The sequence below is a fragment of the Anguilla anguilla genome, chromosome 9, assembly GCF_013347855.1.
Source record: "Anguilla anguilla isolate fAngAng1 chromosome 9, fAngAng1.pri, whole genome shotgun sequence".
Classification (NCBI taxonomy): Eukaryota; Metazoa; Chordata; class Actinopteri; order Anguilliformes; family Anguillidae; genus Anguilla; species Anguilla anguilla.
The window spans coordinates 8,205,093-8,220,382 of NC_049209.1; the positions used below are offsets into that span (position 1 = coordinate 8,205,093).

The 15,290-nt window shown below is 45.3% G+C and overlaps 1 protein-coding gene across 1 annotated transcript in view; it reads right to left on the reverse strand.

The window, feature by feature from the left end:
- The window catches only part of LOC118235834 (breast carcinoma-amplified sequence 3-like), a 173,661-nt gene that overhangs the window by 150,912 nt on the left and 7,459 nt on the right, over positions 1-15,290 (reverse strand). The window contains exons 6-7 of the mRNA XM_035433682.1: positions 10,495-10,576; positions 6,790-6,862 (exon numbers count right to left, since the gene is read on the reverse strand). Coding sequence (XP_035289573.1) covers positions 6,790-6,862; positions 10,495-10,576 — 155 coding nt within the window. The remainder of the gene's footprint in view (positions 1-6,789; positions 6,863-10,494; positions 10,577-15,290) is intronic.

The following is a 15,290-nucleotide window of genomic DNA, read 5'->3' on the forward strand; positions in this document are numbered from 1 at the left end:
TCAGATTTTAATAGATGGCCTGGTCGTAATGGCTGCAGTGCCAGGGTCGGTGGTAATGCGATTTTCCCCGAGCTGAAAAACGGACGAACGAGTTAAAAGCTTGCGCGGATAACGTTTATTATTACGAATCGCGTCCGAATCGGTCGGGGGGACTCGCGGCTCGGGGGGGGGGGGGGCGGCGCGCGGCCGAGCGACCTCACCGGATCCGGTGCGCCGTCGGCAACCGTGGCATTGACCGAGCGTATCGCTTTCAATTAATCCGATTGGCCTTTGGCTGGGGCGCCGTTTTCGAGAGGCGCCTCATTCGATTACGACGGTAGAGCGCCCGCTGTGCCGGCAGAAAACAAAACGCTTTGCGACAACTTTCGAAACGGTGCCGCAAGGTCAATATTTTTCGGGCCTGTCCCGGACGTGAGCGGCCGTGCGCTCTCCTCGGCTCGTTCCCCCCCCTCTCCACGGCAGGGATTCTCCACCGCACCGACGACTACGCTTCAATTAGCGGGCAGGGCGTCGGGAACCGGGCAGAGCGAAACCCGGCTACGTCCGTCTCCCCGCGGCGCGGCAAGGCCGTAAAACAGGCACGCCGTCCCCCGTTACCGCCCGATGTCGCTTCCAGATACCGCTTAGAACATTTACGGCTTCTAACTGCTGGGGTTTACACGTAATTTTAGCAGCACTCGGGTTATACGCTGGTTCTTAGGGCGCGTTGTGTGTTCCGCGTTTGCCGTTTCATCACTTCCGCGTTTTTACGAGTTATTTTAGCTCTCCGGACGGCTCGCGTGCGCATAACTCAGGAGGTATCTCTTTTCGGGCCGAGGCTTTAATCCGCATGTCGTTTTTAACTGGTTTTTAACGAGGGGATGTAAAAAGTTTTGTGTGGTGCAATAGACACGTTGCACGCATTGCACGACAAATCAAAGCTCGAGGAAATGCACAAATATTCTAAGAAGCTGCCATCACACTTAGAAAAGCAGGTAATATCTCATGAGGTCTGCCTGACCATGCCCAAACAGTCACATACTCTGTAAATACAGTTCTGAAGTTCGCCAAGGGAAAGAAAAGCAACACAGAACTTGGCCTGTTTTTTGGACCTGGAAGTAACGTTACTTTTGGCTAGCTAGTTATGATAGGCAGCTAGATGCTTGAGGTTGGGGAGCTTTTGTGTTGAATTCTGTTCTCCCATCAAGGTGTCCTCCTCCCTATGGGAACTGCTGTTACTGTTTATAGTTGCAACTTAGCTAGCTTGGTAATTCACCCGCATTTATTTCAATCTGGAACTGAATTGCGTGCTATCTAGCTACATGTAGCCAACTTCACTAACAAAGCCAACAAAGTTTCAAACAAAGACTCTAGTCCTCATCAGGGTTCACGGATTATGAAACACTGCATAACTTGAAATATTTCAATGATGCATTTCTGACTGTATATTTCAGGAATATAACAACGTGACATTACATTACATTTTATTTGGTAGCAGCTTTATCCAACACAGGTCAGATAAGGTAGCTATAGTTCGCATTACCAGTTATCCATAGCTGTGAACATACACATACTATGTTGTAATTGAGAAAATAAAGAGGCTAATATTTGAATAGGATACGAATAACATTCTGAAAAAGTAATTCACTTTACAAGTGTATTTGCTAGCAACAACGTACATTTGGCCTGCTAATTTTACTTATTCCACACACAATTCCATGTTTACGTCCTACTTCCAACTAAATGTCCAGAATAGCTAAATACCAAACAAGAAAACACACAAAATAGCGGCACTAGAGAGTACCATACAGTGTTCTCACACTTCAAGGGGTGCACTCAATGTAAAAGATCGTTATGACACTAATTACTGTTACCGTTGTAAGGAAAAAAGGACGTCTCTCGAACGTGATGAAAAAGTACAAAGTTTATTTCCAATACCGGCAGTGACAAAGCGCACGAATGACACCTTGGATTCAGCAGAGTCAGACTGAACCACGAACCTTTCCAGAGGCTGCTTCTTATTTGTTTTCGAAGCTTTGATCAGTAGTGTTGAATACACATACCAAGACGGATGTAGTCGGTCCTTGTAACACCTATCAATTAGGCCATAGTGTATTGGCCGTCCTGTTGTGATTGAATTAGCACGTCTGTTGACTTGAATGGTTCCCAATCTCTCACTCCTGGTCGCTATTCTACCATTGTACCAACTGTATTGTGATAATGATAAGATCAAGGGAATGTGTGGCCAGCAGACATATTGGCATCAGAGACAGACTTCTTACACCGTCTATATGGAATCATTCATGTTGCTAGAAATGCAATTTTCAATATCTCTGACCACCTCTTCGCTTGACATTACATTACATGCCCTTGAACTAAAGCCAGACTGATCTACAGCAGCTCGTTCACATCCAGACGAAAACAGCGACTCTGCTTTCGTAGGCAACACACGAGGCAGAATAAGAGCCATTTAAAACGTCGATCACAGAATTCTTGCGTCTTTCTCGATATCTCCGTCTCTGCGTCTTTGAACCCAACCGTCAGCCCACAACAAATGCCGGCCACATCAGAGTCTCCCAGGGGCCCAGGGGGGCCCTTTGACTTCAGCACAGTGTAGCCATTACTGAGAAAAGTAATGAGGGTAAAAAGTTCACGGTCAGCATAGCCAGGGGCGTTTCCACTGCAACTGGCAACAAGTCTGAAACGCATTTACACAGCACAGTGGAGTTTTAACTTTTTTTACAATTACCTTTAAGGTGTTTATAGCATTAAATTATTTTTCTTGCGCAGAAGGTTAAACCTTAACAGGGAGGGCAGACACAGAACCAAGAACGACTCTCTCAAAGCTGGATCAGTTTATTTTTGACTGCTCGTCACCTTGGCGACAGCTCTATAACTGATTTTCTTCCTTTGCTTGCTCATATTCAAAGTGCATGCAAAAACGGTGAAGCCACAGAACGGTTAATAGCCTCAGCCATTTTGTTAAGTAATTCTGAACTGCAGCTAATTTTTAAAACACCATTCTTCCAACAATGAAACCACCAAAACAGACAACGGCCTTTTCTCTTAATGTCTGTTTGCTATTTTTTGTCTTCAATATTATCACATGAGTTTACGACCGAAAGGCAGCCATAACTCTTTGGTCTGCTCTCACCTCTCAGAGGAGGAAGCACTGAAACTTTTCAAAGGGTCTGCCAAAAATGTGCCACAAAAAGATCCTCTGTGGACAAAAAGCAGATACTTCTGTCAAAATAAAAGCGCAGAGAGTGATGAGGAACAAAACTTCCTTCCACGAGCAGCGTGTGTGGGCAAAATACAGCAAGACAAATTACAGACCGCAGCCTCATTCATTTCCACTGATGGACGGCAAGAACGTCAGGACTTTATTTCATTCTAAATTAACATTTCTAAAAAGAAAAAAAGTTTACCTCAGTAAATGAACGTAGGCGTTTCTCAGTCAAAAGAAAAAAATTGGAAAAAAACTGAAAACAACTTCACTCTATGAGCACTGCAATGCCTTGAAATTCAACAATGAGAACGAATTCAAGTCTAAATTGACATTCTTTCCTCTATGACTCATTTTACACTCGATACTAGCGAAGGACCTTTATGGATATTACAGAACCATTCTTGCAGATTCGCATCACTTGGATTACTCATGTTCATTCATATTTTTAGAATTATTCCTCAATCTCTGTCAATATTAATTACATGGTTGCAGTTCTGAGGAGGTATTTACTGACGTTCTTTAAATGAGAGGCACAAACAACTACTCAGCCTGTTTTTTTTTTTTTGTGAAGTGTGACTTTATGGAACGTATCCATGAGAATCCAATAATAAGGCAACCGGTTACACAGCCATGCCAATAGTTTGGACACAGATTAGGCTGGAGGACAGAAAGCAGCTGAGCAGCTCTGTAACACCACTGACCGCACGCTCATTGGTCCAGGAGGACGGCAAATCTGACAGCGATCTTCATGCTGACAGAAGACATTTCATGCCTGTGTCCTTTCACCAGTGGAACAGCAGCATCGGGGATAGCGTTGGAAAAAGCCTCCACCTCTTGCCAAAAGAGATTTCCTTCATTCTGGCCACCTTATGAACACAGGCTCAGCTCTACCTACGGGGCGGTTAAATTTCATGGTGTTATTGTGCCCACAGAATTCAACCTTTTTAACATATTTCAATACCTGCAGACCCAATTAAAAATTCAGGGAAATGATAATAAAACAGTAGAGGGAAAAGTGAACCGTACTCCATAAAAAGCAGAGTGGATATACCAAGGCTCGTATATCCCAAACATTCTTCGCTAATTTGTAAACCCTACTGCCATTGGTGCGATGCATGAAAAGACGCACATGTGCTTTTCTGTCAAGGAAATCACTAGATCCATACATTGTTTGGACTTAACCCATAATCCTTCGCATTCATAAAAATGATGTTGAGTGCGTCTGGCTGAACTTCCACAAACACAGCCCTGGCGCACATGTTTTTCCCCCCACTGCCTGGTTTTTCCTTTTAATTTGCAGATCTTTTAATCTAAGCCTAAAGCCGACCAAACCCGAGTTCTAAACCAGCGAAACCAAACCAGCCAAAACCGAAATCTGTTTTCCATTAATGTGTCAAGGCAGCGTCCTTTTTCAGTGGTTTTGTCAAAAGCAGTTTTTTTTTTTTTCTCTGTTCCCTTCGCAGTGATTATGCGCTACATCGTGTGAGGACCTCAGTGATCTTACGAACCTGTTTAATGGAAAGGAGCGGTGTGGCCTGAGGTTTTTTCCCCTTTTCTTTTCTTTCCTCTTCCAAAAAAAACTGAGTCACTTACAAAACACTTCTGCCGGGGACAACGAGGCCGCGAACGCGGAGAGGCCCGACCGGCGTGCTTTCGGCGTTAGTGCATGGAGCCGGGACGCCGCCGAACGATCCAGCCCCCCCCCCCGTCTGCGCACGGGGACGCAGCAGCGTCGGTCCCAGAACCGTCTGCAGCTCTCCATCAGGGGGGGGGGGGGGGGGCGACTCCTTATTTACGATCTCTGAGGGCGGGCAGCAGGCGAGCCGCCGGTGCTCTGGACGGCCCTCAGGAGGACCGGGCGACGGCCCGCAGCACGGAGCTGAGAGAGGAGCGTGGGTCAGACGGTTCGCGTCTCTCCCAAGGAGGTCCCGCCGCCGCCGCCGCCACTCGCGTCTCGGGGGGCCCCCGGGCGGCTCTGGGGGGGGGGGGGGGGGGCCTCGCCTCTGCCTCTCTGGGCGAGCCTAGGCCACGCCCCTCGCGGCGCGTCCGGCCTGTAATCGCGCCCCCCCCCCGGCCTCGCCTCGCCCCCGCAGACCGCGCGCCGCACGCGCCGGCTCTTTGATGCTATTCACCGCGCGGCGGCAAATTAGGGGGTTTTTTCAAACGCGTTCAAGATTTGTACCTAGCGATGTCTGCATGTCACATAAAATGAAGACCGGATTGAGGCCTCTCCTTAAGACTTTAAAAAGAGGGGGGAGAGAAGAGAGGAAGAAAAAAAAAAAAAAAAACAGAAACGGGCAACTACAAAGGGACATGCCCCAAGGCAGTGTTGGTAAACAAATTCAAACATTTCACGAACTGCATGCCTCCTCCTCTTTCACCAGTACAGCACCGGCCTGCAACGTAAAGGATGTGCAATTACACTGATTTCTCAAAAAAAAAAATCACAGAATAATTCCTGCCTTAGAATCCCATTTATTTTACTTCCAGAGATCAAATGAAGGCAGTATCCAAGAGGGGAGTCGACTTCTCTCAGCTTTCATGCAAGTCGGCATCTCACGGGGCCTCCAAGTGGCTCACGCAGGCAGTCACGCTCGTCCCAAAAGCAGAACGTGAACCCTGTGACGGGGTGTTCGAGTCTCAGTCTCGAAATCGCTGGCTGTGGCCAGAGGTCTGCATCGGCGATGCGGCAATTGACCCAGCATCGCCGGGGTATGCTAGATGGGGGGGGGGGGGGTAAGCCAGCTAGCTCCGTTGGACCCATTGCTCTCTAGCGGCCACTCCTGGTCAGGCCAGGCGCCTGCGGACGCAGGAACCGAGAATATGCTGACCTCGTTATCCTCCGACGGCAGTGCGTAATTGGTGGCGCGAGTGAACAGGACCGAGAACAGGCATCATGTGACTCGTCGGAGTCACATGTCTTCCATCTCCTCCTGACGTCAGCAGGAGGGGTTGCAATGGGAGTAGTTCAGGTGAGTACGGATTTGGATAAAATATACATTTTTTTTTTAAGTAAGCATCTCATAACACATCTGAGAGAATGTACACACAATTAGAAATGACTTCTATACCGTTATTCTTCATTTTCACCACTGATGGTACATTCTTGCGCCCAAAGCCCTAGACTACAGATCGCTGATCCTTAATGTGTTAACTGCAGATATAACGAGAGGCAGGACCTCACCTTGCACTTCTGCAAATCCATACTATTACCATTAGGCCACTAATTACAACCATAAATATTTAATGCCATACATCTCCATGCTTTTATAATCTAAGATCATTAAACACATAAATGCTTGAATGTGATTTCCTGCCCTGGCTGCACCTCCAAGTTTGAAGCATTTAAAGATACAGCTGGGCAGAAATGGCGGAAAACGTAGCACTTGTTTATTACAGATATTAAAGGCATAACTAGCATGACTGCTATATGTTAGAGCCTGGGACATGTGGAAAATATCGCTAAAAGGTGGGACAGGTGATACCTGTGGAAAAGGAGGGAAACAGGACTACAGTACACGGGCGCTGTGTGTTCGGTTTCAGCAGAGGAAGTGATGTCATCGCCCTTCCTGCTCACTCACCCTGAAGACCCGGCGCTCTTGCAGACACCAAGGAGAGGCCTCTTCACAGCAAAGCTGTCGTTCTTCATGGGGCCTGTAGGGGTGGTTGTAGTGGTGGTAGATAGGAGGGGGGGGGGGGGCAGAGGATGGACACACACACACACACACAGGGAAGTCAAAAAACAAAAAAACTATCAGAAAACAAAGAAGGACATTCATTAACAGCATGTCTCTTGTCCGTCCGCCAGAGCCACCCACCCACTCTCAGCAGAGCTGCACCCGTGGCAGGAAGTGTGTTGATTGCATTACAACAGTTGCCCTGTAATCAAATTATGGTCTAAAAATTTCCAAGAAAAGTACATTAAAAATAAAACAGGGCCTTCTTTCCTGTCAACTTATAAGCTCATCTTCTCTGACCACAAACTAATGCCGGGTTCGAAGGAGACTCATAAGGATCAAATGGAATTAAAATACCAGCATGCAAGCCATTGAGGGGAGACAGAGAACAGAAACGCCACTCTGTGTAATGTGTTGAACTGAAACCATTTTTTTTGAAGATGGAAGGGGGGGAAAACCCCTTCAAAGCTCAGACCAGTCTTTTGTACGACTCTGTGTTTAATTTTTTGGGTTTTCTGGAAATCACTGCACGGTAAAAGGCCAGTAGGCATTTGGAAAGAGGAAACAAGTTGCATTAAGTTTACAGACCCCATACTTCTAAAATTGTGAATAAGAAAAAAGAAACAAGTAAAAATCTCATCCAGATTGACCCCATCTGTAATAATGTTGGCCATATTAACCTATGCAAAGCAGTAATTTAGGCTTCAGGACTGAATGGTTCCTGTGGTGGGGCATGCTTGTGTCAATTTCAAACCCGTAACACTTTAAAAGAGTTTTTCCTCCGCCTTCAGAATGCTGTCATTCTACATTACAGCTAATCATGACAGTAAACTGTATTAAGAAGGGAAAAAGAGAGGATTTCACTTCAGTTTCACAATGAAAATGATAAACTAGCTCTGGCTATTTCTTGAAAATACATTAGCTTTGATTATGACTCGCTTGTGATGCAGGCTGTGCGTGTGTGTGTGTGTGTGTGTGTGTGTGTGAGTGTGAGTGCATGCGTGAGTGTGTGTGTTTCCAAGTCAGTGTGAATATTATTTATTGCAGGAGAATTCAACTGTTAATGCTGCAATCTAGATGTTCATTACGCCTTCTCTTTAGCTACACAACATTTCATAACAAATGTGTCATTAATAACCAAGTGTTTGTGGGTTCAGTCCTACCACCATTTCACAAGTGTTGGGTTACATACAAGGGCTCCACTGACGGGCCCGGGGACAGAAAGCACAAGCAAGCCAGACGCGCTAGAGGAAAAAACACGGATTTGATTTAGCGCTAATAAATCAGAACACTGCGCCACACATTGAGGTCACGTGGACTGTCACCGTTTGATGTTCCGTGTAAATGGACGCAAAGCCTGCGACAAAGAGGCCGAGTCTTGGCCTCCGAAGCCGGCGTGCGGGGGCACACGCGGCCAAGGAGCGCCAGGAAGAGACACAGAGACGGCTTCCTCCGTGCGGAAAACCGACACACAAAAAAAAAGCTGCGAATTCCGTCCTTCGCTCGAGGGAAGACGCTGCCTTATTAAAAATCCTCACCTATTTTCAGGACTTTCCGAGCCTGCCCACCCGGACTCCCAACATGAAACAATCCCCCTTTTACGGCGCACTACAGTGCGACACTGTTTGTGCCACGCAGATCGCAATCCCGTTCCCCGCTAGTGCGATTCTTTTTATTTTCCAGAGAATGGGTTTCCTCATGTGCACGATATCTGCTGCTTCTTATTACAGCTTCGCTCTTTTATCCGATTCCAGAGATATTTCAATGCTGTCATTGTACGCTGTGAGAATCCACAATATATGCAGAGAACAAAAAAATAAAGCGAAAAAAAACTGGATTTGCTTACTGACGCTGCGCACAATGCAACTCCCATTCAGCCACCTCGGTTTCTAACTATGTACATGCTTCGTAAAATTATTATACAAGGTGTGCAACAAAAAAAAAAAAGACACTGCAGCAACAATCTAAACTTTCTGTGTTAGGTAAATAGATTGATAGTCCTGAAAATGTCCCCAGAATAATATGGAACAGACCTAAAGCAACTCGGTTGAATAAAGCAGACAAATCCAAATGCAAACCTGAACTCCCATTCATTCTTGTCTGTGTTGAAATACATACATGTTCTCCACACCACTCTACCTTAAAATATATCAAATATCAATAATTTAATGACAGGAATTGTATAGAGAAAGCTCTACTGTATGGCCAGTTACATTTTATTTCATGACACTGCAGAATAAAAATGTATTTTTTGAAGTGCAGTTTCTCTGTAACAATTCTATCCATGTGTGAAAATTAAACAATGTCGTGTGTTCAGAAAATACGAAATATTTTAAAACGTAAAAAATTCTGTTTGAATTCCAACTCAGATTTAGTATCTGTTTCCAAAAAGAGTAGTCTTATATATTTCCTATATTTACTTTATGAATACAATTACCATACACTGCTGTTCGGCCAATGAAAAGGCTCTGATGAATGAGTGAGGAAAATGTCTGTATTTACCACAACTCTGGCACGCAACAGTTCTTCACTTCAGAATCAGCCAGTTGAAACAAAGCCAACCCTAATCTTAAAGGACTGACTTTAATATCAGAACGGGAAAACAGCAGGAATCTGGCAGGGCCTCTGTTCCATTAAGAAACACGGGGCAACAACATTTCAACATGATATACTGAGGAGGAAGAGAGAAAAAAACAACGCTAAACAAATAAATTGCGCAGCGTTTAACATGAAAGCTGATCTTGAACGCAAAAAACAGATTGTCATGAAGTGATTTTCTCTTCGCGGGGTTGAGAGGGCCATTGTGATTTTCGGCAAAAAATAAACAAATAAATAAATTATTCGAGCTGGCTGTGTTTCAATACGCATTCACTCGATGTTGCCGAACTCATTAAACATGTATTTAATTTAGTGAACAGACTATGTTTCCCTAATAAATATTTTAAGGAAAGAAAAGCCCTCGCAGAAAAGGGGAGGAGTAACTAGCATCCAGCAGCAGGCATGACTAGCCGAGCGCCGCAGAGAACTAAGATTCGGACATCTCTTCAGGGCAAGGTGTCGGTGGATGATGGGACCTTCACCCCAAATTTTACTGAAATCTAATCCAATCTTAATTTAGGGAGGGGTGATTGACACACACCTGTATGTCTCCCTGAAATGGCTGTCTCCAGCTTAGGTGAGGGAGAGTTAGGACAGTAGATAATGGGGTGTCACATATTGCCTCTGGAGACCCAAGCAAGTCCAATGCTTTCAAAGACTACTTCACCATCTCTGTACATTTACTGATGCGATGTATCTGTGACACTAGTAGCTTTCAAATGCAAAATAGCTCCAGCATCATTAGCTTTTAGTCTTCATCAAATTCTTGGGCAGGATCTAGTTTGGCATCAGGTGCCAGTTTCAGAAAGATGGTGAAGATGAACAAAGTCTTCCTGCGTACATGGCTAAGTTCCTGTCTAGATAAGAGGGCTCTACAGTGATCTGTAAGGCTGCAGTGGAGACTCACAGATGGGATGGCTCTACAGAGCGCTGTAAGACTGCAGTGGATGGACACTCACAGACAGGAGAGCTCAACAGTGATTTGTAAAGTTGCAGTGGATGGATACTCACTGATATGCGGTGCAGGCAGGATCCGGGCAGTTCTCACTGGACCATTACGCACAGAAAATAGTTCCTGGGCCTCCCCACTCGGCTGCAAGTGAACAGACAGCGTCAAACGTGCACACAGACACTGACACACGCACACCCATTCCTCCACACACCCACATACATGCACATACGGGCACGCGTGTATGCACACACATACAAACAGAAACCAGTAAATACAGGCATGAATCACAAGTGCACGAGGTGGGATCAGGTTTTAGTTCATTACATGTGTTTATGCGGCAATTGCATGCTTTAAAAACAGCAGTTGCAAAATCTCTCATATCCGCCGTGAATTACAGCGCGAACACCACTAAGCGCTCGGTACTACCCCACGAAGCACCAGGCCTGGGAACGCGCACGGGGGGGGGGCTGATACCGCCGGGGCGAACGCCAAGGCCTCTGGAGACATCGTCCAGAGAAGATGACCCTCCAAATACCAAGACATTCGGGGACCGGCCAATAGGACAGGCCGCTTTCCCAGTCAAAATTAACCACGTGCAAAGATAAATCCAGAGCCTTCCGAAGACGTTTCCCTTCCATGGACTTTTCACATCCTGGCCTGCTATAGCACTGCTGATCTCCAGCAGGAAAAGCCTCCTTCCCCAAATCTAACAGATCCCATCATTTGCTCTCCTAATTGTTCCTAAATCAATTGCCACAGAGGATTTTTTTTTTTTTTAAACTTTACACACACACTAAGACGACGACAGATTCAAAAATAATGAACCCTGTATGAAAGTCTAAACATAAAAACACAGGTGTAGAATAGCATGTCACTTTCACTCATTGCCAGATAATGGATGTTAGCACGGAGACGCTCAGGGAAACCTAAATCTCCTCAGCAAACAATTATCAGAGCTTCACATTCATTTAACCACTTAACGTGGAGGCCATGCACTTGGAACTGGGAACTGTTTTCATCTCCTGGGGTAAAAAACGTCCACGAGCATTTGAAAGCGAGACCAAGACAAGCCTCTTAATTAGACATACCAATGTCAACAGTCATAGCAGGCCAGTTTTGTAAAGGCTCCCTAACTCCCTGACCTACTGCTGTTCGCCTCTGCTGCCCGTAGCGAGGACTGTGATAATATATGAACAGCTCAGGCAGAGCAACCCTGCTTAGTATTTCTATATTATTCCTGGCTACCGCGTACCAATACTATCAGATGACAGAGCAAGAATACCTTCCCATTAATTTTCCAATTTCATGTTTCCCAAATTTTTTGAAGGAAAATGGATATCCACACACTGGATTACAGCTCCCAATACTTAACTTACTAAAAGCAACGTTTCAACCCAACAGGGTCTTCATCAGGCAAATGTTTCCAACATAAAACGTGAAAATCGTGCAAACCAGCCAAAGGGCGAACAGTCTGAAATGGTTAAAAACTTCCCGCAGCAGTTGTCCGTTCCTGATAATAAGTTTCATGCTCCACGGGTTACAAGCAGTTTGGAAGAACCTTAATAAGCTACTGCTATAATCAATACAAACATACTTCCAATTACCCCCAATCCTAATAAGTACAGGACCCCGTAATGCAATGATACAATTACAAATTTTTGGCGATACACTTTGTGCCGTTCGAGGCTAAAAAAAAAAAAGAAATAGGCCTGAGAAGTCAGAAGACAATACGGTAAGGAACAAAGAGGGATTTGTTCACACTGTAAGAAAAAATAATTTATTCCAACTGTGGGGAATGGGCTTCACATGAGAAGGAAGGGGGAAAAAAAAAAGAATTCAGACCAAACCACAATATAAAAGCTACCAAGTAGGACGTAAACAAATCCAGAGCGTTACCATTCATTCCGCTTACAGATGTAGGGCCCAAACCGGCTCCAGGCTTCATGTCAGGGTGTAGCCTTTGATGCTTGCAGGTCATTTTTTACAGTGATGCATTTGGTAGTGACATTGCTCACCCGAAACGATTCCTTACTTGGAAATGATTTTACCACCACCTCCAGGAATTAAAAAAAAATAAAAAAATACCCCGCAGACAGAAGGAGTTAAGTCCGCTCAGCCTGGAGTTTGAAGGTGTCCTGCAGTGCTCCTCAGAGCCAGAGTTATGATTGATGGCTCTGTTTTAATGGTCCTTTATTAAATCAGCTTTTGTTTTAAGAGCTCAGTTTTTCTGTTAAATTACAGCGAATGTGCATTATCACATTACTATATCTAATCCACGTGTTTTAAGTAGATAAGCACATCCGAGGATGATCGCTCTTTTATACAATTAGTGACCCTTTTCAAAGTGGCGGGTTATACTAATGTTTTTATTAAAAGTGGTCGGCACAGACTTTACGGCCACGGCAGGGGAGATTAACAATATATCAAATGTGCCCTGATACGGACAAGCCCCAACGCTCTCAGAAGAAACACAGACAGCATAATGGAGAGAGGGAGTAATGGATAATTTGCATTTGTTGTGAGATTTATGTTAATGCGTCCCTTATTACGTATTGCGGAAATTTATTCCTGCGCATCCGTCAGAGTGACGACCGTAAAGAATGCACCGCATTTCCTCCGCCCGGTAACACTCAGAGCAATACAGGAAATGTGTTGATGAAGACTTCTCGCCACAGCGCTAAGTGTTAGCCACACACTTTGGTTTTTGCTTTTAACTCCTTTTTGAACGGGCCATTAGAGTGCAGGCTTTTTAAATGAATTCTGCAGTAACTGTCAAGAGTTCATATTACATTCACACTTAAAACAGAATATACATTTTATATATATATTTTTTTTTTTTTGTTAAATTCATATTGTACTTCTTAGCTTTGGAATAATCAAGGCTTATCGCAGCCAAACTGAAAAACAAATCCAGATTGCTGGACACAATTTGTACTACTTTTAATACTCTTAATACTGTGTCTAGACGTTTTGTCTATGTAAGAAGATGTTTAGTGTAAATCAACTTGAATCTTTTTTTATTTTTTCTTCATCGTACTCATAACTATTGCGAGTTTAACACTGAGAATTGTTCCATCTGCAAAGGTTTTTAATTTTCACTTTCAGGATAGTTGAGAGGTGTGAAATTATACCTTCTAAAAGCCTGTAGGCCTCATCACCCTACAAAACCGATCCCTGAATTTCTATGCAAGATTCTTAAAATTAATTATTATCAAGACAAAAAAAAAATCCTCAAACACCAGATCTGATGCCAAATCTAAATGGAAATGATGCATTGTTTTATTTCTGTCTTTTCTCATTTACGATGCACTGAAGTCGTCTGTAATGATGTCGCAAACTATTGGCTAAGACTTGGACGGCAGGCTGGTGTGAGGTCTCCACATCATATCATGTACATCTGGCCCAAATATAAAGATGTTGTGGACAAAAAGCGCAGTTTAAATAACAAACTGCTCCCAAACTGAAAGGGACAGCAGTGTGGAACGCCCTTGTGTCAGGCCCAAGACGTCCGGGAGAAAAACAATAAGACTTTTCATCACATTTTTGGGTTGGTATCTAACTTGCTAAGCTCATCGTTTTTTTACTAATTCTTTCCATTTTGAGGGGAAACTGGTGCAAATAAGCAACAGTACATGGAACATAAGCCTCAGATGAAGTTGCTGCATGAAAACATAGAAGGTGCGGACACAAAAATAATGGTAGCAAGGATACAAGAGGGAATGGGCCAAAACCTTCACATAGGCATAAGCAAACTAAATAGCATTAAACCTAAATAGCGTGTAGGTGAGCGTGCATCACACAATGACACTATTGGCTGCTGTTGGCTGGCCACCATGTTGGCTGAAGTAAATAATCGATGAACATCAGCATTCTCACTTTACAGCGCCAGTTGTCAGTCACAGCCAACTCCAAGCAATTAAAAGTAGTACGCGGTCGCATTTATCCCTTTGATACGCCAGATCTCCCGATCTAAATATCGCCCCCGCTCCGGGCGGCGCATTCGAGGTTTGCCCCCCCCCCCTTACGGTAGTCCCTAACGGCAGAATCAGACAGCATTAGGGAACACGGTCTTCTCTCATTCTTAAAATGGCGGGGTTCCTGCTCTGACCTCGCAGACCTCTGCGTGGTAATGAGGACGAGGCGGCGGGTACACGGAGTGCCAGACGCTCGACGACGCCGCCGCCGCGTCCTCTCGCAGCGCGGGAGCGACGCGTTCCGATCGGACCCTCGCATCGTAACGACGGGCTTCAGGCGAACGGGGCTGGAGGCGCGGCATAATCCCCCCACGTCTCCCGCAGCCGGCGCCGCGCAGCCGAAACGGACGGCGCGCGGACGGGCGGCGGGATGAGGCGGGTTTGGCCAGGGCTGAGAGAACGAGCCCCATCACGTGGACTCTGGACTCCGAGGAGCCAGACGACAGAGAGACCGCACCGTCCACAGCTCCGCAAGGCTAACGTTCCTGTACGGCAAAATTGACTTCATCTCAAACATAACGGAGAGGGGAAAAAAACCTAGCACACATTTCTTTCAGGCTCTTCATCCCTCTATCTCGATTCAGCCGTCTGTATCTCAGGATTTGAGTCCGGTAGAAATTCTAACCCCACAGCACCGTAAAATTATTCTGATTCTACTCTGGAAGGAACAGCCACAGTCCTGTAACGTCAGATGCACAAACACACTTATTTACCCATTAACCTACGTAGTCAAACGTAACTGTTTGTCCTTCACAGTTTCATAGTCAGGCTTGCTGCACGCTAGGGCTGGGGGGGGGGGGGGGGGGGGGGGGGGGGGGGGTTTGCCGCTGCTCTGGCATCGTCCGGCTCCAGTCAGCCTTTAAAAGCAGGACCGGCGCAGA